This window comes from Phalacrocorax carbo, chromosome 23 (assembly GCF_963921805.1).
Source record: "Phalacrocorax carbo chromosome 23, bPhaCar2.1, whole genome shotgun sequence".
Taxonomy (NCBI): Eukaryota; Metazoa; Chordata; class Aves; order Suliformes; family Phalacrocoracidae; genus Phalacrocorax; species Phalacrocorax carbo.
Window position 1 is genome coordinate 2882344 of NC_087535.1, and position 23564 is coordinate 2905907.

The window sequence follows — 23564 nt, forward strand, 5'->3', positions numbered from 1 at the left end:
TCGGGTAGAGCCGGGGGGGTCCCCTCCCCAGCCCGGTGCCTTGCAGCCCGGAGCCCCCAGGCTGTTGGCGATGGCAGCCTTGGATTTTTATTCTTTTTTTTGCCCCAGGCTCATTGGGGTGGCTTCATCCTGCACCTGCTTTTTTGCAGGGTCCCCCCCAAAATGTGCGGGAGCATCGCCAGGCGCCAGAGTCCAGCCCAGCTGCACCCGCAGAGAGCCTGTAGCCTCCTCTCTGCTACCGTTAGCCCAAACAAGCACCATCAACCGAACGATAGGAATAATAAGAGCCCGTATTTATTTTCTAGCTGATACTTCAGGTCCAGACTGCCTTCTAACGTGCAGAGGTGTGGCGGGGTGGAAGGACAGCGGGAGAGGGACGGAGAGGAATGAGCAAGGAAGAAGTTATGTTTGCAACTGAGATAAGTGGTGAGATAGGAACTGCAGAGGCTCCTAGACTGATTTTTTTTATAGAGCATACCACATACTCGGGCATACATACGCTCCGCCTCCCACTCACGATCGTGCAGAGTATTGCATAATATTACCATCTGAATTTATAGAATTAACCAAATTGTTTTCAAAGGAAAAAATGAATGCTATTTTCCCTCAATTACAGTCCAACTATAGATCTTTTGTCTTTTAACATATGCCAACCTCGGAATCTCAGAGCAGCCAAAGAGCCTAAGAGGAGTCTGTTTTGCATAGTACTCGGCTTGGACCAGAGCTCATCAAAGCCTTAAAAGCATGAGAAAACATGTGATTTAACACTCAAGTCTTACATGTCCACCTCAAAGTACTCCTTTCTGTGTATGCTTTTTAAAGAATCCACTGTTAACACATCAGAACTCCAAAATAAGTATGTTCTATCCTTGTCCTGCATGAAAAATAACATACCAAAGCTTTAGAAATGAAGTCCCAGTACTCGCACCGATTTCCACAGGATGGCCCCGACCTCACGAGAACAGTGATGCGACAGGACGCCCCTACCCGTGACGGATAACAACAAAAATCTATGGGTGTTTCTGCTTCTGAGTTGAGTGTTGGGGAGGCAGTTACACAGTAAATAAAATAATTTCAGTAACTGATGAGCAATTTCACGATCTCATTTCCCTTCTTTATGTGAGAACTTAATTTTGATCTTTCCAGCGGGCTTTATTTGGGGTTTTTCCTAGCCTTTTTGGCATCTTTTTTTTCTAAATACGACAAACTTGCCAACTCTTTCATTTTGACCTCGGTTTTGAAACTCTGTACTCTTAGATTCACACTGGAATTGGCTTATTATAATCACGTTAGGTTCCAGCCTTGCAAAGATTTGCATACATGCTTAACGTCAAGTACACGAACAGCCCTTTCCAGGGTTCGGCAGGATGACTCGGGCACAAAGCGATGTACAGACGTCTCCGAAGGTCGGAGGCTGCGTGTTAGAACACCAGAACAGGTTATCCACTGTTCCGCTTTATACTAGAGCTGTGGAACCGATGTGTTATTTGGAAAAAACCAACACAACAACAAAACATTCTGAACTTATCTCAAATCCCAGAGGCACAACTTAATTCCACTTCTTCGCTCTCCCCCTTTCTAAAGGGTGCAGGCTGAAAATCAGCGACGCCGCTTCAAATGAAAGCAGCAGCCAAGACAGCTCAAACAGAGCAGGGCACCTCCAATTGTATTTTAAATTTCCTTCATCTTTAGTCAAGTATATAAAAAGTACTTAAAAAGGGGAGAAAATTATCATTTGGAATTGAGAACTGACCTTTTCTGTTTGTTGATTCATTAAGCCTCAAAAATTAGTAGTAATATCTGTGCTTCACCTGGTTGTTTTGTGGTCATTTTCTCCAGCATTGTTGAAATTAATGCAATTGCTAAAAACCACCTGTGCGCCTTGAGGTTAAAAGCCTGATATCGAAGCAATCAGCCTGAGCTGCCGCTGATTTCAGCCAGGTGTGCAAGCTGCGCTTTCTGAGACCCTGGTTTTGTGTGGAGCGTGTATAACCCCGTCCGGGCCCGCTGACTGCAGAGAGGCGACACAAGCACTCAGCGCCATCCCCTCGGCGATGTTCTTTTTTCATTCTTAACATGCAAATCCTAGTTTGAAAACCCTTTTTCAGGTGAAGTGTTCTGAAGACAGATCCGAAATGATGGTTGATGGTGGAAGGATTTTTATTTTTCCAACCAAGCTTGGCTAAAAGGAGTTAACGCGCTCTCATTTAACAGAAAATCAATGTGGGCTGAAGATAGATACTAACCTTTCATTTCAGTATTATTTAATAGAGCGCAATCCAACAAAAAAGGAGTTATCAATCAGCCAAAGTGCTGACTGAATCACTTGTGAAGCAGCACTTTGGCTGAACGTTGCATGAAAAGCTGTATAAACCCATGTGCTCAGAAAATGGCCTTGTAAGAGAAGTCAGGCAAAACATCCCCTCTACCACGTTTGCTCTGAAACTGGCGTCATCACGGTGTGGCAGCACTGACAGCCTCGAACAGAACCGCGACGAGGCAGCGAGTGTTCAGCCGTGTGGGGGAAAATTCATTAGTACTGGCTGTTTTGGTCTTCGCTCAATCTTTCTTTTTCACCTCTTCTTTCTCTTAGTTGGGAAAAGAAAGAGCCATGATCACGTTACCAGCCAACACTCCGCTGACCCACGACACGGGAAACCGCAGAGGATTAGGAGCGCTGTCCGTGGCTGCTTAGGCAAGAGTCAGACATGGAACTATGAGAAGGTATTACCATCCTTTGTACAGTATCTCACTAGAGTTCTCAGATGTGATTATGATTTTGTGTGTTTCTTCTTTCCAATTATCACATACTTAAAACCTGAAAATTATTTGTTTTAGTCTGCTACCTAGAATGTGAAAAACATTAAATATGAAAACAGTTTCTTTTTCCTGTAGGATAAAATAAGCACAAGGTTTTCTAAGAGGCTGTAGATATTTTCAAAGCTCTGCACTGAAAGGTTTCTAGGCGGTGTCCAAAATATAGCAAATGTTGCGTCTCTTAAAAAATCCTGATAATAGTGTAGTGTCTCTGAGGGAAAGGGAAGGAAAAAACCCAGTCATCGCTTCATCTGCTTTTTTCCCCCACTTACATCTGGAAGTACCTAATAAATACATCCCATAAAGTTGTAACTTTACAGCCCTAATTAGCTGTTAAAACTTACACAGAAAGATTGTTTATGATGAAGGCTTCACTTTCCAAATACAAAAAAAAGAAGTTTAAATAATAAACTCAGAAATAAATGCAGGGATAACAGGTAGTATTTCAAGATGATTATCTGTATGTTACGTGAGGTAGGCACAAAGAAATTGTATTAATATAAATTTTTATCACACATTCTTAATATAAACAACAAATTTCTGACTGGCCTAATTTATGGAACTGTGGTTGTTCACTTAATGGCTGAGTGATTTTTATCACTCAATTTTGTATTTTTAAGTACGTAAACTACGCAAGGGGGGAAAAACCTGTAACGAAAGCAATGTACATTGATTATGGGTCAGTGTGGGTCACCTCGTAGGTGCACCTGCACCTCGGCGAAGATCATGGCTTCTTTGAGTAACAGAGTCTGTCGGGGCCATTCACCCCGTTTCTTGTGCCGAATTTAAAGTATTTTAGGCCTTGGCCTGAGTCACTGGCTCTGCTGAGGAGGCGTTTTTCAAGCTCCTTTCATGAAATGAAGGAAAAAAAAAATCATATTCACAAGTAGCTCGTTCCTCTTCATTGAAGAGTGTCCTCAGATGCTGTACGAACACTAGGACAGTTGGTCTTTACAAACAGACACTGCCTTTCCACTACCAACCTGCTACATTTCCTGCTGGTTTGGGTTTCTGGCTGGTCTGTACCACAAAAACCAAATACATGCGCATCTCCACAGTTCCTGGGCGTGCGGAGCACCAGCTCCCTGCATTTCTCAGGAGATTGGGAATTAGTGCTTGGCTCTTAGACAGTGTGCTGAAGGGTCGCTGTACGGGGCTGCTGGGTGGATTAATGAACCCAGAGCGGGGAGCCCACACAGCAGCTGTTGAGATTGTAGCTCTCGCACTTTCAGAGCACTCACTGTAAGCTCACAAAAGGTAAAACCTACCGAGAAACCCGAAACAGAAAATATTTTCTGGAAGCATATTCGCCAGAAAGACTGATACTGAAGAAACTTTTCTACATGCTGTCCCTGAAACGAGCGGGACTAACGTTCGTTCTCAGACACCAAGGTCTGTTAACTCTGTTGCGTTGATGCTTGTTCTTCTCACACCCGTTCGCATCAGAAGTCCCCAGCGCCTTTCCGTGCTCACCCTCTGGTCAGGCAGATAATTCCCGAAGGACATCTCAGGATATTCTCTATGGAGGCTCCTTTCCACCTACCAGGAGACTGCTCAGTGTTTTTATCATGAAGATGTTTTCTCCCTCCACCATCATCACAGAGAGAAAGCAAACTACAATCCTCTTCAGGTCTGCCTATCCCCTTTTGAAGAGGGGCAAGAAGATTAAGAAATCACACCCTAAATTCCCATTTGAAGTGGTTTATGTGTTCCGTCTGAATGGGTTCACCTCAACAGATGACTTACTTTCAGAAAGCTCTATACTCCAGAAGTCTCCAGAGACCTACTCACTTTTTCTGTACACGATTGAGCTTTTAGGACTTCTCTGCCTTTCTACATCCATAGCTACGTATAGACAGGAGGCCAGCCTGCTTCACCCACAGTCCTGACACATCTCCCCGTGTGCTCGCAGACACTCACCTGGATGATGACCCTCCGCTGCTAACCACCAAGCTTCATTTTACCAGGGCACAGGCAGCTCTAAACGTCTGCAGCTCTCCGAGGTGTTTACGGCAACTGCAGAGAGCTCCTCTCTGACCTCTGTTAAAGATTACACGGTGGGCATGGCAGCCAAGCCAGATGCCAGGTTCAACAGGACAATATTTCAACTGCTGTTTGACCGATGCAGCTGGAACTTCTCCCTTCCACTGTTCGAGGAAAATGCAGGTTGTCTCACACTTAGGAAAAGGAAAGGATGGTCCCTTACTTTCACAAGCTGGGGTTCTGCAAGACTGTGCAGGACACCACTGCATGTCCTCCAGCCCAGCTCTTCGGAGTGCTTTGCAACAAAAACACTGAATTTCAAGGGATTTAAAGGAATGTCACAATGGTTCTGTGCTCACTGTCCCTACCTAAGAGCAGAGTGAGACAAAGGGCTTGTACATGGCCCAGAGAGAGATGAGCCAAGAGAAACCACATCTCATCAGCGCGGAGCATCTGTGCAGCTACAGCAGGGTAACTTCAACACCATCGTATCAAAAAGCTGCAGTCACAGGAGGGTTATCCTGAGTTCTACACAGCATGAGCTGCTTCGGAGACAGCCAGGAAACACGTCACCTTGTCCAGTTCCCAGTAGAGATGAGAGCTCAGAAAATTCTGGTAATGTTGCAGTTTTCCCTTATTTGAGGTCTGTACAGCAAAACCAGATATCACTTAAGGCAAAGAAGAAAATTAGAGTACTGAAAGCGTACGTCCTGGCTAAACCAAACCAAAATGACTCAGCAGCTACAGAAGGGGTGGAGAGTGGAGAAATACTGCACGCATTACTGAATTCATATACCTTCTCAACAAATACTTTTCTGTAGCCCTGGGGACTGCGTGCGCTGAGCTCTCACACAGCAGGACACTTGTCTCTTGGCACATGTCCCTCGGGATGGACTTTGGAATGACCAGCTGAACCTGACCAACTGTAATAGGGAAGAAGATGCCAACTAAGAACACATTTACGCTGCAGTCCAGAGGTGTTACCACAACTAACAGTTGTACCTGCCTAGCGTTGAACTATCCAGCAACTAAACCAACAAGCCATGGATCTGCAGATACACCAGATTCAGCACCAGCTGAAAAATTCCTGACAACCCTGCCTAAATATTCAGGCTAACTTGTGCTGAGCTCCTTGCTACGTCACAGACTGTGCTATTAATACCAAGCTCAGTAGCTTTAAGCTAGTTCAGATACACTTGCACGAGCTGCAGTCACACCTCTGGATTGCAGGGTGGATCTGTGCGTTGCCACCAGTGTATAGGAAAGGATTTGGGATGCGACTGTAGTAATTTAGAGATATTTGTAGTTTCTGCTGTCAGCCGCAGGCAGAAAGCATTGGTGGGAGATCTCAAGACTTGCGCAGCTCATGGGCAACCAAGCACCTAGAATCGTAAGGAAAAACTGTAGGTCCAAGACAGATCTATATTTGGGTACGCTCTTTCTACATCGTTTTACATCTGACAAACCCACGTTACTGCTGGTGAGCCTTACACTTGATAGCCTCCCAGCACACCCCTGCAAGAGGCACCGACTGCATAAGTCTCAGCTCCCGTGCAGACTGTCAGACCACAGAAGGTATCGAACCTGAGCGAATCATAGCTCCGGTCACTGTTAAGGCTTTTCTCTGCACTAACATTAATATGTAGGGACATGTAACCTATCCAGAGGTTTATTAGAGTCCATTCAAGACACCTAACAATTTCCATCCATCAGCAGAGCTGCAGGTAGATGCCTGATTAGACATTCTCTCTTTACAGATGGCTGTGCACTTGTATCCTGCTCAGCATATAACCAGCAGAAAATTAGGTCTTTTTTTTTTTTTTTAAAGTACCTCTATAAATTTTGGTTAGCAATTAGCATTTCCAGGACTGTGATTATTAACCAAAGTGCTGTTTAAGGGAATATGTGACAGGTTGGGGGGTGCCCTAATACATATTTAAAGATTTTTATTTTTTTTTTGTGGGAGTGAAGCATGCTCATTCATATTTTGAGCAGGAATATATAAAGGCCTGTCAGAGGAAAAACATCTATTCTGTAGCAGTGCAGAGGGGGAATAAATAGCCCCCAAAGACCCCATTGTACTTGGGAAACTCTGGCAATTAACTGTTTAGCATACGGACAATGAGAACTTCCAGGCACAGAGGAGGAAGGGAAAAGTTCTCAAAAAAATACTGTCCAGTCTCCTGGATGTCACCTCAGATGCCAATGGTCGAGACCCAGCAGTTCGGCTGCTTTAGAATAAGCCACACAAGCCAGTATGGGATGTGTTTCAAGAGGTTTTGTCTACAAGATCATCAAGATGAATTAGAGAGAGCGCCAGGGATTTACATAACAGAAGTATCAGACTTTGAAACTACCTTGGAGTCCCCCGACTCCCCAAAACCCTGCTCTTCCACATTTGCCACCCTGAAGTATCCCACCCTGGGGATAAGTTACACTTGGTTTACTCTAAGAACAAGTATTTAGATGCTCGTACGAGACCCAACCTCGCTAAGGTAAGAACCTGCAGACACAGCTGCAATAACACCACAGTCACTTTCCAATCCCATTTGCTTATTTTGTTCTTGTAATTATTTTCCATCTCCCCTCTGTTCTAATGGTAACAACATTTATAGCAAACACCCATGTACTGGAGCGGCGGCCTGGGACATACTGACGCATGTGCATCAGAAAATGCCAGGCTTCAGATGACATCAGCATGCCTCCAGCACATCACGGTACCTTAAAGATCAAAACGTACTTTTACATTTGAATAACCTAGCTTATTGTAGAACCAAAAGATGGAACAAGCTTTCCCTGGAGGGAGGATCCAGATGACTGGCTGGTTGGTCTGAGGTCACGGAACAACCTCCCTCTGTTTATGTACATACTCTTTTTATCACAATGCTATCTGAACACCTTTCCAAAGCAATTAAATCCAGGCAAGTTGAATAAGCATTCTCTCACATCATCCTATATTTTTTTCTTGTCCATATCCAGGAGCAAAAAAAAAAAATTAAATTGGTTTTTCATCTCATAAAACTCTACATCTACTAAAGAAACTGTGTTAGAGCAGGGCTGGGGCAGCTGGCCGGGGACGTGGGCTCTCCCCGGCTGAGCGCCAGCAGCACAGCCCTGTCCCACCCCGTCACACACGGGGACTCCGAGCATCTGAGAAGGCAATGTCTTGTAGCTACCAATAATTACTCACTAAATAAGTGAATGGATTAAAATTTGCATAGACAAATAAGAAATGCAAAACCTCAGTGAAAGTGCAGTAAAGAGAATCTGTGAAGCTTTTATTCACAAGGATGTTTTCTAGCCTCTAGCGGGTTTTGTGAGATATTCTATTTAGTAAGATTACCTTAGATGCAATTTATAATGATGCTGACTGAAGGAGCTAATCTGATACCAAGAAATGAAGATATCCAAAACTATTTTCTGTGCTCACTGAGTTGAATTACTGCGTTCCTCTTTCTGCTAATGCTAGATTCTTCATGCAACACATTTTTATCCTTTTTTCCTCCCAATATATGCACTTTTTGATAGTTACTTTAAGAGCTGAGCCGCAGGACTGACAATTGACTATTTTCCAAATGATCAGTTTAAATGTCTCCTCATACTGAGGAACGAGCAGCCCTTAAAGGAGAGCTGAAGCAGAGGATCTCTGGTTGAACTGACCCCGCAGAGCAGAAGGAATGAGAATATAAGGGGTCACATCGCTGGGCTGTGTAAGGAAACACCAGCCCTGCTGAGAGATAAAGGCAGCCTGGAGCAGGCAGGGCGACGCCAGGGAGAGGGCGCCCGGCGAGAGATAAGCGTGGCAAATAGAGAAGGGTGGGGGAAACCAGGCTGAGCAGAAAAAGGAGCAGCAGGGCTGTTCGGTGATAACCCAGCTCCTCGGGATACCCCGTCTGTCAGCGTGGGCAAGTGACCTCGTGTTCCCAGGATGTGTTTACAGCTAGCAGTAAGAGGAGACGGCACTGATCAAAACTCAGGGAATGAAATCCGCAGAGCAAAGAAGAGGAGGCAGTGGCCACCCAGAGGAGGAAGCACCCGAGCAGGCAGTTGAGTCTATAGCAAGAGCTTGGAGCTGCTCTGAACACAGACTGACCCCCCTGGTCGACTGGATCCCCATGCTGTCCTGGGGCCGCCACCGCCCCAGCAACCTCGCTGCGCTGGGTGCTGTTCGACTGCTCGGGGAAAGGGGACGCACTCAGAGTTAGGTTGGATAAAGTCTTGTTACGCTGAATGTCACTATTTCTCATTATTTTGCTTGGGACTTACTTCCCAGACAATTTTACTTTTTTCTTTGCCTTATCCATAATTAATGCACTAAAACCTGTGCTTGGAAAGACTCATGAGGAGGGAGCAAATATGAAAAAAAAAAACCAACCCCAAAACAAAAAAACACAAACACCAAACCAAACACAAAACCCCAGAAACACCGGGTAAAATTCTCCCACTTAAGGTTTCAATGAGAATATATTATCTTTTGTGTTCAGAATTGTTTGGGGTGCTTCCCCCTTTAGTAGAACAAAGTCCAATGCCCACAGCACGGCGTCATCCTTGCGTCTGCACACGGAGAAGTCCCACAGGCCAAACGATGGCCGCCAGCAAGGCAGCGTGGAGTAAATCCGATCCGTCATCCAGCAGAAGTGAATCCCAGCCACAGCCGCACCGGTCGCTATAATGACATCCCACTTCGCTTCTTGGAGTCCTTCCGCGCAATGGGGCTGAAGGACAAGATCTCCTTGTAAATATGCTCTTGAAAAACAAAACAAAATAGTCGTGAGTATCACTAGCACGCGTGATTTTAGAGGCCAGAAATGAAAGTTTGACTGTTATATGTGCAGAGAGGAGGTATTCAGTGGACAGGATATGGCAGGTACAAGCTGAGAGGAAGAGGCAGAAAGCAGAGGCAAAAAAAAAAGTCTGCCTGAAGAGATGGAGGGATCTTTGCTAAATTAAAGACAAACTTCTTACTTCTCCACTCATCTATCGAAAGCTTTTCATGTTCCAGAGAATCATCGTAGGACTGTTGCGCTTCCGTCTCCTCCTCGATATCTCGGAACTGGTCAAAATAGGGGTGAGCCAACGCCTGCGTCGCTGTAAGGCGCTTTTCCACATCCAGCTGCAACATCTTGTCAAGCAGGTCCACTGCTGTAGGAGAAGACAGGAACAGGGCTAAGCAAGGTGCGATGGGGAACAGGCATCCTGCGCATGGGCCCTGCAAGGGACGGGACTCATGTTCCCAGTATGACATCTCCAGACCTGAAAATTAAAGACATTCCTCAACCTGGCCAAGGTAGCGTGGAGCTCCCATCCGTGGGGATGCAAAATCTGCCCCACAGCAGCCTCAGGAGCTCTTACTAACAGGAGCGGAGGTGTGAGTTGTGCAGAAATAACAAATCAGTCTTGAATAAGCCTTGCTGCATGGATGGGGCTGCAAGAGCACAAACAGCGAGCCAGTAACTTCAAGGTATTTTTCAGTTTTAATCATTTGCTTTCACTCTGACCCCTGCAACTCAAAGTAGTCTTAACATGAGTAATCTATATAGAAATCTATACATCCCTGGTAAACAGGAAGGCAGGAAACTCAGATACCGACAAATCTGTCAGCCTCGTTCCCCCTTGGTTTTAACAGCTTAATGCTTTCTTCCTTTCAGCTTTTAGAAGAGTTTTGCTCGCTCTCACCTCTAATCTACTTGGGAAAAGAGCTCCTTGTAAAAGATCAATTTTTATCCTGAAAACTGCACACTTCAGCTGCCTGTTAAGCATCAATAGATCCAGGAATTCAACAAACGGTTTGACCTAAGCTGCACTCCAAAAAAAAAAAAAAAAAAAAAAAAAAAAAAAAAAGATACTGTTGTGGACTGTGGGGCTCCCCTAGCACTTTATCAAAACCTATGACGCCTTAGATGTGGGTCTGGGAGATAATAATGAACAAAGAAGAGCTGGTTCATTTATCTACATGCTAATGATCATAATATCACCTGCTTGGCTACAAGTAACAACCTCTGGAAGCCAATATCAGTGAAAATTCATCCCAGCTCTCATACCAAGGACAGCTGATATACGCAACCGTCCTAATCCTGTAACTTGCATCCCACAGCCTAGACACCCCGTTATATCCAGCACCCGCTGCTCTCTCCTGGCTTGTTGATACAAGAGTCAGAAATTTATCTCTTCCCTAAACATTGTACGTTACAGGCTGTGTCATTTTAAAATTAAACAAAAAATAAATAAACCAGGTAAATGGCCAAGAAGGGCAGAACATTGCCATTCCGATGCCAATAAAGAATACTTTTGCTTTTAATTCATACATATTTGCCCTGGGGAGGGGCAGGGGCACAGCCTGCAAGGGAAGGAGGAGTAAGAAGTTATGAGAAAGAGGAGCAAGAAACTCTCAACTGTGGCAGTCAGCCTGCCTCCTTTCCAGTTGTGAACTCGTGAGAAATGCTGGAGATTACTTACCCTGCGGATTGGCTTTGGGGAAAAGCACAGACAAATCCTTCTTGGGGATTTTAGGAAGGGACTTGATATAACTCTTAGCCTGAAAGAGAAAGGAAAGCACATTTACTGCACGTGGCCCAGTGCCAGGGGGCTGGGAAATACAGCTCTCGGGTCTCATGGCTCAGACGAGCCAAGGCAAAAGAACAACAAATCATCCCAGATGTCACATTTCAGCGACCAGTTGGCAAGGAACTATTTTTATCAATTAAGATACAGAAATATTCCTGCTTTAAGGGGCAAACTGGAGAACAGAGGAGGTTTGTGGTTTGATGGGGCGTCAGGCACCTCACCCAGGAGTCCCTGCAACCCACACCAGTTCCCAACGCGATGCCAAATCCATCAGACGTGCCACTAGCTAAGAGAAACATCCTCCTTGCCAAGGGGAAAAGACTGCTGTCGCTCCTCCTCTCTGCTGTAGAGGCACCACCGCTCCCATCTCAAAGACACGGCTGAGTTAACCTCTCCCCACCACACCTCTGCCAGCAAGACCTGGATCCACAGTGAGCCTTCTTACCGCTTTGTCCTCCAGCTTCTCCACGAAGTCTTCTCCTGGATGCCCCGTTACTTTCAAGATCTGAGTCAGTTGGTCTAGGTCTGGCAGGCTGCGTTAAAGATCTCCCCTCTAGGAGCGAGGCCTGGACACCACCCAACAGCTCAGCCTGCGGCTGGGTGCAGGAGAGCCCGGGGACCCGGGGAGCTATGAGTAGGTTATGATACAAACCCCACAGAGCCGCACAAGTGGAGCCTCCCTAAACTGGCAAGAGCAGCTCCAAGGCTCTCCTCCCGGGATGCCATTTTCATCAGCGGATAATTTTGCTGACACAACTCTGCCAGGGCACGTGCCCTTAGGTTTGGGGATGGAGCTGTGGCCACACGAGGTTAGGCTGCTGATGTAGAACACATGTGGCCAGCACAGGGGTGTATTTCTAAGGGTGGCTTGGCCCCTTCCTATCTTCCCTCTGTTTTCCTCACCAAAAAAACCTGCTGGTTCTGCAATTAGCTCCTGTTAAACCAGACTGACACCTGTTTCTCTCAGTAGCCTCATTCATAAAAGCCCTTTTACACATGCCAAGAATTATTTACCCCTCCCAGGGAAAAGGTACAGCTTGAAAGGATACAGTCTTTTCCTTTAAACAGCGTTTTCCCAGTCAGCATTTCTGCCATGATGCAGCCAATAGACCAGATATCCACTGTTCAGAGAGAAAAAGAAGAAAATAGTAAAGACAGTAAAAAAGAAGCCACGATGCCGGGGTGTTGCTTGCTTTGTCGCTTGCAGCAGACACTGATGCAAATTTCACTCCCATTTTCCACCCTCCCCTGTTGTTTTTATGCTGCTAAAATCTCTGCTTTCATCATTTCCCGCAGGCGCTAGCTTTGGGAATTACACAACAGCTTTGGGACTTGCTCTGCTCCAGGGGACACTGATGATAAAGAAGAAAAACATCTGGAGGATTACGTGAGATTTAACCCAGGCGTGACAGCGGGATCCCCGGGCTCGTCAGCAGACAGTCACACCGCTGAAGCAAGGCAGCTCACCTGTCTGGTTGTAATGCATCCAGTTCAGGATGACTTCTGGGGCTCTGTACCAGCGCGTAACCACGTAGCCAGTCATTTCAGCATCAGTGTGTCTGGCCAAGCCAAAATCCAAGATCTGCAGTTCACCAAAGGAAAAGGGAGAAGGAAGGGCAGGAAAGGAAAGAAAAGAAATCCTACGGACAAGTGAGAATCTACTTCTAAGAGGAAACGAAGAAGATCAGATCAGATAATAATGAAGCTCCAACTACACTACAGCCACCCACGGGACGGTTCAAAGAACTAACAGGTTTGTCTTAATTCCACTGTAAATTGCAAGCTGGCTGAAAAACCAGTTGTTGTGCGAAGACCCTGTCGAAAGGATCAGGGCTGTGTGCCACCCGGAAGGTCATTTCCTCTCTTGAAGCTTAAGTTTCAACTCTATGAACTTTATTTAATTGAGTTGTTCTACAACCTGGCGGTGAAGGCGTGCTCCCAGGCCACCACGACTCACCCTTTCCTATAAAAACACCTTGCAGCTGGCAGGGAATGGCCTCTCCCTCAATACTGGAGATGAGCATAGCTTGACCCAACCTTTTCAGGCAATGGAGCCATTCCCTGTAATATACATGACAGAAAACACGTGCTAGAGCACCGCAGCAGCGAGCTGCGAGCAAACCCTCAGAGCAATACTGAAAATAACTTTGGAATCACAACCAGCACGTCAAAGAGAACCAAAGGCTAACTGTGGTCGAATCCAGTTATCCTTCAGGGATCGTTCACCTAACGCAAGTATTGCTCAGCAGCATTGTATTTGTTTAGGGAGTCGTTACGAACTGCCGTGCCGCAGGAATTACGACGACAGGATGTTCATTCCAAGCCTCGGGCCCTGATTCAGCAAGTTACATCAACTGGTGAGTATTTCCCACTGCCTGCAACCACCAAGTAATGAAACGCCTTCAATCGTGTCTCGGAAGGCAAGAGGAAACATGACGATGCCAAATTCCTGCTGGCAGAGCACGATCTGCTATGCTACACGCTACAGAGTGGTGCTTTTCCACCTACCTTTAGCTGACAGTCTTCGTTCACAGCCAGGTTGCCTGGCTTCAGGTCCTGCAACAGACAAGAGCAGGAGAATAAGGATGTTTTAATTGCAACTCATCAACACGAGCCTCGGCCAAACCTCGGCTTGCCTTTGTTGGGATCCCATAACACCCCAAGTCCAGCATTAATGCAGCAGAGACACTGTGCCTGCTATATCGCACTGCTTCAGATTACTATTTTATTTTTTCTGAAACAGCTTTAATTCAAAAAACATCATAAAATGCTTCACAGCTTGTCAGAAGGTACCGCATTTCCTCAAAATGCTGCACAAATGAGCAACTCCAAACACACGCAGAGTGTAGGAGGGAAAAGAGGGAGACCTTAGAGCAGACGAGGCTATTAGTGAAAAGAAGCGGAGGAATTTATTAACTTTACAACCAAGCTGCGTTTCTCCTAAACAGACAAAAATCAGAGTACCAGCACACATGAACTTACCCTGTGGATGATCCCGGCTGAATGAATATACTGCAATAAAAAGAGAAGCCACAATGTGATCACCAGCAGACAAGACTTTCTGTTCTCCAGCAGAGAAACGAGAGCTACGAACAAGAACTTGCTGAGAACAGAACTCTGCACCTGCTGCAGGTCCCCGGCCCCCAGGGCAGCAGTTGGAAAGGAAATCTCGGCCTGAATTTCTGACAATATTTGCAATTCTATTGCCAGTCTAAAGAAGAGGCACCGAGCAGGAGAAGAGGGGGCACAGAGCAGGAGAGGAGGTATGGAGCAATAGTTCCTTACAGCAAATAAACTAATAGCTTCAGACTATCAAACGAAGGCGTCAGGACTACTGGTAGGAACACGGTCAGTAGACGACATGAAAACTTTGTTGGTTTGGGTGTTAAACGTGTGAAAAAAAATTATAATTAAAACACAAAATTGGAAATCAGATCCGAGTTGCAAAAACTGACTACATGGCTTTTATCACACCAGTTAAACCCTCTGTGTTCTCCCCCCCTTTATTTGAACTCATAATAACAATGATCTGGGCAAAGGTGTTACTAAGGTGAACTCATTAATGCCTGGAAGTCACTGCTCTGACGCCAGGTGAAGGATGTTTAGAGGCAGTGTTAAGACACCGTCTCTACATCTCAGGGATTGCTTTCTGCTCTCTCAAAGCCAGTTAAAGCAGCGTGTTCCTTCCTTATTCTACTGAAGAGAAAGTCATTCCCCATCTTCTCCCCTGAGAGCCTCTGTTAGGAATTCAGCAGAAGCCCCCTTTGCTACCAGCCTCTGCCTTTCTACGCAGAGTTTTGCTAAAGGTTTGGGCAAATCAAAGAGCGACACAACTGCTGCCACAGAAAAACCATCGCAAGCTCCGTGACTGCTGATTGCTTCGATACCCGACTGACTGATGTGAACGAGCAGCCATTCTGATGGATGTGTGCTCGAACATGAGTAGTTCAACAGCAAATATCTGTTCTCAGGGGACGCCATAAACCCCCAGATCTTCCTATACAGTGTTGGAAGGGGGTTTTGTTACAGTCACCCCAGAGGTGATGTGTAGAGGAGACACATGGAGTCACTAAACTCCTCCAGACCCACCTACCTTCAGCCCCTTCAGCATTTGGTAGACCAGGTACTGGATCTTTTCATCACTGAATTCATGTCCCATGATCTTTTGTAAATCTGTCCGCATGTATGGCATCACCAGGTAGCTAAAAGGCAGTAAGACAAGGCCCTGAGTCTAGAAGAAAAACACAGGGAACCAGGCTAGCCTTGTTCTCACTCAGTTTGTTCCTGTGGCTGTGTGACTTCCTGTAACTAAGACATGTTACGGCAACATTCCTGGCCAACTAGCAGAGCCCGCAGTGGTGCTGGGATTTCAACCTGCCCTGAAAATTGCCCTTTCTCCTCCCCTCACATCAGATATCTGACGTCAAGTAAGAACAAGGATCTTCCAAACTTTAATGATCCTGAATTAGTTTACTTTAGACCTCAAGCGACGTTCAGTTCCGGATGGCTTTACACCATCTGGGAGCTGAAACATCTTGTGCAGCTTTAAAGAGCCTTGCAAAACTGCTGAGCTGGCTCCCAAATTTATCTTTGTGATGTTCTCCTGCCCTGCCTTGGAAGACAACATCTAGCTTCCTTCAGTCTTTGGCCTGCCTGCTGCGACTGACAATTAGTTGACAGTCTTCCAATAGGAACTGCTCTGAGAACCTTCAAACACTTTTCCTGCAGGCTGCTAAATACCCAGCCATCAGCTGAAAACCCAAACCCAGGCGCACGCTGCTCGTGCCCAAGGATGGGAGGGGAAAACAACTCATCCAGCCTGACCATCCGCGCTGAGGGAAACGCCGAAAGAAATTATAGAACAGTCAGCATCAAGACGAAAAGAAAGCCAGATCCTTAGAATTCTCAGCTGAATTACCCCAGGGCCTGATGAACAATACTTCTCCCGTTCCGAGCGCAGCCTCTTAGCTCAGCGCTCCCATGGGCAGTGCGGTAGCATGGATCACGCTACATGTGATATGCCATGGAATGTAACGCCTCTTGGTTACATATGTTGGTCTCTATATACTGCGTTCTCCCAGCCGTGACCACGGCACGGGAACTGTTTATGTATTCTGGGTGTTTCAGCCACAGGGACTGACTTGTGCTTTTGATTCTCATTATTTGGGGATGTCTGGCTTCAGTCTGGCCCCTTTTCAACTCAGTCCGTGGGACTGCACTGCAACCCGATCCGTTCTCCTGCCACTCAGTCCCAGCTGTCTTGGGCAATGGTTGAGCCTTGACAGTGAACGCAAACTCCAAACTTACAAGTCCTGGAATTCCTGGCAGGAGGTGGCGGAGGTGAAGACATCAAGCAGCCCAATGACCTGATGGAGAAGAGAAGTCCATAGTTAATCATGGAAAGTATTTGCTGTGCATGTGAGACTCAGGTAGCAGCTCTCTGACAGCACATGGGTGAGCACTGGGAACTCCATCTGAGGAATCCGAGGACTCCTCACTATGCTGTGCAGCTGCTTTTCCTCTTACTAATACACAGGAGCGCCCATTACACATCTGCTTCAGCCTGGTGCCAACTGGGCGCAGCAGACAGCAGTTAAACCCCGAGACTGCCTTCACGTGCCAAGTGTCGGGACCTCTCAATTAAAATAAAGGTGATGCCACCAGAAAGGACTTGCTCCCAGGTGGCAAGAAAACCCCCTTGTTTCATCAGGAACGGAGTGAAATGAGTACTCACGTTCTCATGTTGCATGTGCTTCAACAGCATGAGCTCTCTGTACGCTCTCTTGGCAAAGATCTCTGACTGGAACGGGCGGCAGAGCTTCTTGATAGCCACTTTCTCCCCTGTCTTCTTGTCTATGGCTGAACTGCGGCAGACAAATAAAACCCAGTTCTGACACTAGCAATATGTTATAACTAATTTTGCAATACCAAAGGTCTTCTCCTAGAGAAGAGCTAATTCTGGAGCTCGCAGAAGAAAGGCCCTTTGAGAAACCCAGTGGAGCTCTGCACACACAGATGTTACCCGGTGTGACTTTGGGCAGCAGACCACAGGCCGTGCTCTTTGGAGGACTGGGTGGGACACCAAGCAAAGCATTAGTGCCTCGTCTTTATCCCCCTTAACCTGCAGAAACGAGCTGAGCCAACAGAGCTATGAGAAGAGGGAAAACACAAAAGGTTAAAGGCCAGGATTAGCTTTAACTCTGCCTTCTCCTTCCCTTACACATGGTGATAAGGGAGTAAAGCAACTTCTCCTTTGCCATCTGCTTGGAGGTTGTTGTCTTTTAAGGTACGTCAGCCACCTTGCTATGTTCTGGAGCAAAGGTGGTGGGTGCCACGCACTGAAAATACAGGCTGCTGGAATTAGTTCTCCTGCATTCGGGATCTTTGATGCTACAGGTATGCTTCTGTGCGAAAGCAGGTCTGGCTGAAAATGAGAGTCTTCTACAAAGCTAATGGAAACCTGGCACAACAGCCGTCGCTGGAGACGTGACTGTTATTCCCTCTGGCCACACTGACTGTTTGCAGCTGGATAGGGAGATCCTGTGACAATTTCTTGGCTTCTGGAGGCTCTTTGATCAGGCCCCAGGTTTCACCAGATAAGAAGTGGGGAGGGAGGTCCTCAGGCAGAGGTAGCTGTAATTTGGGATTCTCGACAATGTTTTCTGGAGGGGTCTCAGTGCACCCCATTACACATTGGTGCCTCAGCCCTTCCTTGACCCTTCCAAGAAGCAAACAGATGAAGAAAGGGTTTTCCCTGCCAAATTGCACTATGGGTTTCCAGAGCGGTTCCCCCCCAGCCTTATCTCATCTCCTGAGGAAACAGAAGGGCTATAAATCAGCATGTTCAGTCCCACAGCTTTTAGCTGCACAGGGTAACCGAGCCCATGTCAACATTGGCATCAGTGCTTTGCACGCGTCCTTCAGCCTTGCACAGACACATTTCCCCTGCTTCCTTCTCCGAAGGGACGCGTGATTCACCCCACCACGCTCCCTGACTGCTGCTCCGTCCTTGAGGCTCTCGGAGGACCCGCGACAGGGAGGGGCAGGTACCATAAAGCTGGAAAGCAGCGTTACGTGACCTCCAGGGCCGTCACTCAGAAGCAAGACTTCATAAACAGGCAAATACTATCTGTAGTAATGCAATCAAGTGGTGCATTTTGCTGGGTTTAGAGCTGACTGCATTAGCAGAGGTGGGAATATCCTGCTCCACGTGGCTTTCCCATCGTAAGATCTGGGAAGATCTTGGAAGTCTCTTCCACGGCTTTCTCCAGTTGTCAGCCACAAGCGATCAGTTGCGTTGCACCCTCCAGCAGTCTGGGCTATCAACAGCTCTCATCAGCCCCCCAACACCATTGGGCGGTCTCCCTGCTCCAGGCCACTGAGGTCCCTTCTAGTTGCTCCAAGTGGTACATGATGAGAGCAAAAAACATCCTTTGGGAGCTTCGGTACGACGGTGATTTCGTCAACGCATTCAGCCAGGAGAGCAAAGGAAGCGCAGGAACAGCCACTTGAGCCAGCTTCAGCGCTGAGGGCGGCATCAGACATCTTAGGAGGACAGTGAAGAGCTGTCTCAGTTCCAGGACTTCAGCAGGTGTCAGCAGAGGGGACAGCTCAGCGTAAAATTTTCCAAGGAGCCAGGGAAGTCAGAGGAAGGGACTCAGACCATGTAGCCAAACAGCTTCTGCAGAATTCAAGGCAGATTTCCTAATCTAAGGGTGCATGTTCTTACCTGCCTTCCCAGCTCCTGGCCTACAGAGCGCCTAACCCCACCGCAACGCAGGGGAGTTGGGGCGATGGAGCTTCAGCCTGCCCAGCACAAACAGCATTACTTTCACCCTTGCCGTGAGGCACAGCTAAGAGGTAATTCAGCTGACACAGCCGGGAGAGCCCACCATGTTCTTCCCAGCCCAGGCTTAATGAACGTCTGAGGTTTGGATGACACCAGGCAGGCAGAGATCAGCAAGACCAGCATCAGAGGGGTCAGAAGACTCTTATTCCACAATTAAATTCAGCTGGCAGCTGGTTTGGCAGATTTTGGCAGATCTGATGAGGGAAGAAACGAGTCTTTGCTGTTTTTCCAGAGTTGGTTTCTCAGCTGGTTGAGGAAGTGTAAAAACCAGCAGCTCCAAATAATGCTGCAATAGGAAAGCTTCCCAGCAGTTCCCAGCAGAGGACAGCAAATCCTAACTCCACACGCTTCCACCACTGCTTTGTGCAGCAATCTGCAGCAAACCTTCCCCACTGAGCCCTGTCTATGCGATACCAACCCGCCAGACTGGGGGCTGTTTTAGCCCCCTCCCGCCCTCCCCGAATCCTCCAGAGCAGCTGAGACTTTCACAGGAACCACTAAAAGATCTGTCTTATTGTTGCTTAATATTTTTCTGGTGAACAAGGAAACTTTGCAAGGATTTCTCTCTTCCCTTTCTTGTCCTGTCTTTATTTTCTTTTAGTCCTCCTGCTTTCCTTTATGATAAAAACCAGAAAACGCCGTAGAAATATTAAAAAAGTGTTTAGCCTTCCTTGATTTTGTGGGACTCATTTAAGCATTTCAGAAGCTTAAATGCACCTGGGCAGCAAAGTGGGGAAAGGAAATAGGCAGCCAGGGGACAAGGAGAGAGAGAAGCTGGGCCCCAGGGTTCCTGGATCCCTGCCGTGGCAGCCGGCAGATAGCCTTTGCCCGACACCTACACAAGGGGACACACCTTTCTTTTTTTTCTAGCCTAGCACGTTATGAAACAAGGGCTCCGTTCAGGTCCTATCAATGGGCTGCTTCATATTTAACCTTTCAAAAAGTCGCCAGTCTCCTCCGGTTTGCCAGTGTAAATCAAGCAAGATGTGACTTGTGCGTGCTCTCGCTACAGGCACCTTTGCCCAACCGATTCATTAACAGCAGCTCGCGCTGCTCTCGTGAAGGTTGAGGATTATCATCAGCCAGGAAGGAAATCCCAGTCTGTTACCGACCCTGCATTACAACAATTTCTATATTTTACAACTCCAAGCTGGAAGCGGTGTCAAGGCGGGGGTCGTATTGGCCCGCTCCTTTCCCCAGGCAGCCCAGCAGCGAGGACACGCCACAGAGGACACGCCGCAGCCGCCCCTGACCCCGCAGGTTCCGTGCTTTGTTCCAGCTCCCAACTCTTATCATTTACAAATTGCTTTCAGACACCCAGGTATTCCCCCCACCCCCGCTTTGCTGCCAGACAGCTATCCTCCCTTGATGCAAACTCAAGACCGAGGCAGCTTGAAAGCCACCTGACCCCCAAGCCAAGGCGGCACCCCAGGCTGCCTCGCTGCCCCTGGCAGCCCTGCCCACCTGGTCCTCAAGCCGCTGCCGAAGAGCACCCGCCGAGGAGAACTCGGGTGGGAAACTTTCCCCTCTCAGCCCACCGGGGGCGACCACAGGAGGAAACATACCGGTTTCTTCAAGCGACCGGGTCTCCAACCTGCCGCCTGTGCCGGAGCAGGAGGCGAACTGCCTTCATCACACATGCAAATGGCCTTTCCTAATGGAGGGGTGCCGACAGGCACCTCCTCGTTTCCCCCCCGGCGCGATACTTTAAACACCCCCAGCTCGCCCCTTGCTGCTGCCTGCGGTGCAGGCAGGACCCCACTCACCACACCGAGCCGTAGGCTCCAGACCCCACGGGGTGGAGGGACGTGTATCTCCTGGGCAGCTCCCAGAGGGTTTTGTTCACCTCCTGTCTGTAAAAGCCTCTTCTCCTTGCGATGTTCATCGCCCGGCGGGTGCGGGACTGCCACCCCCCCAGAGTACTGGCGTACAGGAGAGCTTCTGGGGTGAGAGCGGGACAGCGAGGCCTCCTGCGCTGGTAAAAAAAGCTCTAGTGAGTTTCTTTCTCTGTTTTCAGCTGTTGCGAGCGTGAAGGGACATGTCTTTGGGCCCTCCTCCCTCCGCCTCCACATTGGCGGAGGTGAGGCATCAGGTTTCTTGACACGCCTTGGTCCCGTACAGGTGCCTCCGGACTCTGCGACAGGAGCCGAGCGCCCAGCCCTGCGCAGGCACACCGCGGCCGGCACCCGCAGCTCCTGCTGTCCTGCCACCAGCCGAGAAATGTCCTCGTGGGGCTCCGAGGGGGTCTCGTGAGGTCCCTGCTCTGAACAAGCGGATGAGTAAGAACTCGTCGAGCCGGGGAATCTGAGGGACAAGCCACAGCGCCTCGTCAGACAAGCAGGGACATTCTTCTTCGCAGCTGATGGAGGACAGCTCCAGGCTGGTGACGAAGGACACCGGGGTGTTACATCCACGGACGAACCAGGAAGCGATGGCGATTTTCTCCCAAGCCCGGTTTCCCAGCAGAGCAGGGATGTGGTGAAAGCAAGCCGAGGTTCTCCACATTCAGCCAGGTGACTGCAGCAAGGAGGTTCAGAAGCACCCGCAAGATGGGACCATCCCAAGAACTGTTTGTGCCCCGGGCTTTGCTGGGCCTGGTTTCGTCTCCTGCAGCAGGTCTAACCCCCTTCTCGCGTCTTGGGCAGCACGAAGGCCAAGCTCACCGCCGGGCCTACCGGGACCGCACCAGAGCAGCAAACCCAGCCCGCGAAAAGGTGCCTTCCCGGTAAGCAGGGAACGCCGGCGCCACTTAGCTCCGACTCCAGGAGGCTCAGGTGGGGCTCCCACACCGGAGGTAGGTGCATCCTCCATACTTTCCAAAGGAAGTGACCAAGCTGCGCCTTAATGAGCCAGCCCAGCCGCTCAGGCTGCGCCTTAACGAGTCAGCCCTCGCCCCTGCCTATAGCCTGGTCCCCAGAGGTGTCCCTGCTCCGAGCACCTCTGTGCAGCAGGATTAGAGCCAAGTCACCCCATAAACAGGAATTACTCAGAAAGCACTGTCAGGGTTTTAGGACAGACTCTTTTTCACCTGCTTATGGCCATCCCTGCAATACATATTAGTGCTGGCCCTTACGTTCTGCAAACAGCCATGCTAAGGTCTGCTGTTTTACAGAACACAAACTTGGGACAAGGGCAATTTTTTAACCTTGCTTATGCATATACATGTAAATAAGCCCTGGCTATAGCAACAGCACAGGAAACAAACCGCCGATTGCCTCGGTCCTATAAATACACCTGTGAGCAAGAGGCATTACAGCAAAGCCTCCTGGCACATAAGCAAACATGCAACTCATTTGTCATGAACGCAGCTCTTGCTCAACTGCGCGTGCACGCGCAGGTAATCCGCACACAATTAAGGAGTTCTAAATATCTAGGGCATGTCTTGGCTGTAGAAAGATGAATTAATTCAAGTGACTGATTGCAATCGAATAGGAAACCTTGAGTTAAGGAACTTGATTTTGTAAGTGTAGTTTATTTTTTTCCCCCCAATTCAATTCTCACTTATTTTAGGGTGGGGGGTTTTGCTGTAACTGAGCACATTCAGGAATCGTTTATCTTGGGTTTTGTGGATCTTTTTTTTCCCCTCCCAGAAAACAAATGACAGGTCCTGGTTAGGCTTTTTCCGCCCCCTCCCCTCTCAGTTTGTACCAAGGCAAGCAGGAGGTGAAAACAGGGGCAGCTTCCGTACCGCGGAGAACTGCCCCCTTTCCTTTGCACTCGGATCAGGCGCCGTGCGGCTCCGTGGCAGGGCAACGTGGTGCCAGCGGTATCGGCCACCTGACCTGGACCGACACGAACCACCTGCTTTTATCAAGGCCTGGGGACCTGAGTTACCAAGGAACACGCCTTTGGTCAGTCATTCTACTGAGCAAACGGCACTGATACACAACAGGAGTCAGAAAATCTCCACTACGGAGAGGCACGGTGCTCCTGCTCCCGTAACCACCCTTCCGCCGCCAACTAGGAGTTACTTTATTACGCAGCTGAAGAGGGAAAAATCCCTTAAATAGCAAACACACACAAACCAGTACTACAGGGAAAGGGCCCAGGTCCAGGCAAGTAGCAGAACGCTGCTCTGCCGCATTGAATACACACTTCCCTATACTAAAGGGAAAATAAAAGTAATTTTTCCCCTGTGTCTGGTACTCGGGGTCAGATTCTAAGCTGGTTTCATATCAAGGAATTCACTCAGGACAATACGGACACAAGGCCAGTGTCAGCAGACGAAGTCACACGTCTCGGCCCCCCCGCCCCAAGCGCCGCAGCCAGGATCCCCAACGACCGAGGGAGGGATCCACACCCTGCCAACACGAGCCGTTCGGTGCAAGAGGCTTACAAGTACCATCGGCAC

The 23564-nt window shown here is 48.2% G+C and overlaps 1 protein-coding gene and 1 long non-coding RNA gene across 3 annotated transcripts; one reads left to right on the forward strand and one right to left on the reverse strand.

Annotated features, from left to right (window-relative positions):
- Positions 1-278: 278 nt before the first annotated feature.
- MAPK13 (mitogen-activated protein kinase 13) lies at positions 279-23441 on the reverse strand. 2 transcript variants are annotated; one of them, XM_064472285.1, is made up of 12 exons: positions 20980-23441; positions 17099-17228; positions 16672-16730; positions 15458-15566; positions 14347-14376; positions 13873-13920; positions 12832-12946; positions 12414-12485; positions 11810-11889; positions 11257-11335; positions 9766-9939; positions 279-9546 (listed from the first exon to the last, which is right to left on the reverse strand). In XM_064472285.1, exons 1-12 carry the CDS (start codon positions 21096-21098, stop codon positions 9467-9469), a joined length of 1095 nt encoding a protein of 364 aa, XP_064328355.1. In that variant the 5' UTR covers positions 21099-23441; the 3' UTR covers positions 279-9466. The 2 variants fall into 2 exon arrangements, with proteins under 2 accessions (XP_064328355.1, XP_064328354.1); XM_064472284.1 differs by having other exon boundaries at positions 9766-9942.
- Positions 2633-14299, forward strand: LOC135316947 (uncharacterized). Its single transcript, XR_010376133.1, has 2 exons — positions 2633-2724; positions 12661-14299. It is a non-coding gene; the product is annotated as an uncharacterized LOC135316947 (long non-coding RNA).
- Positions 23442-23564: the final 123 nt, after the last annotated feature.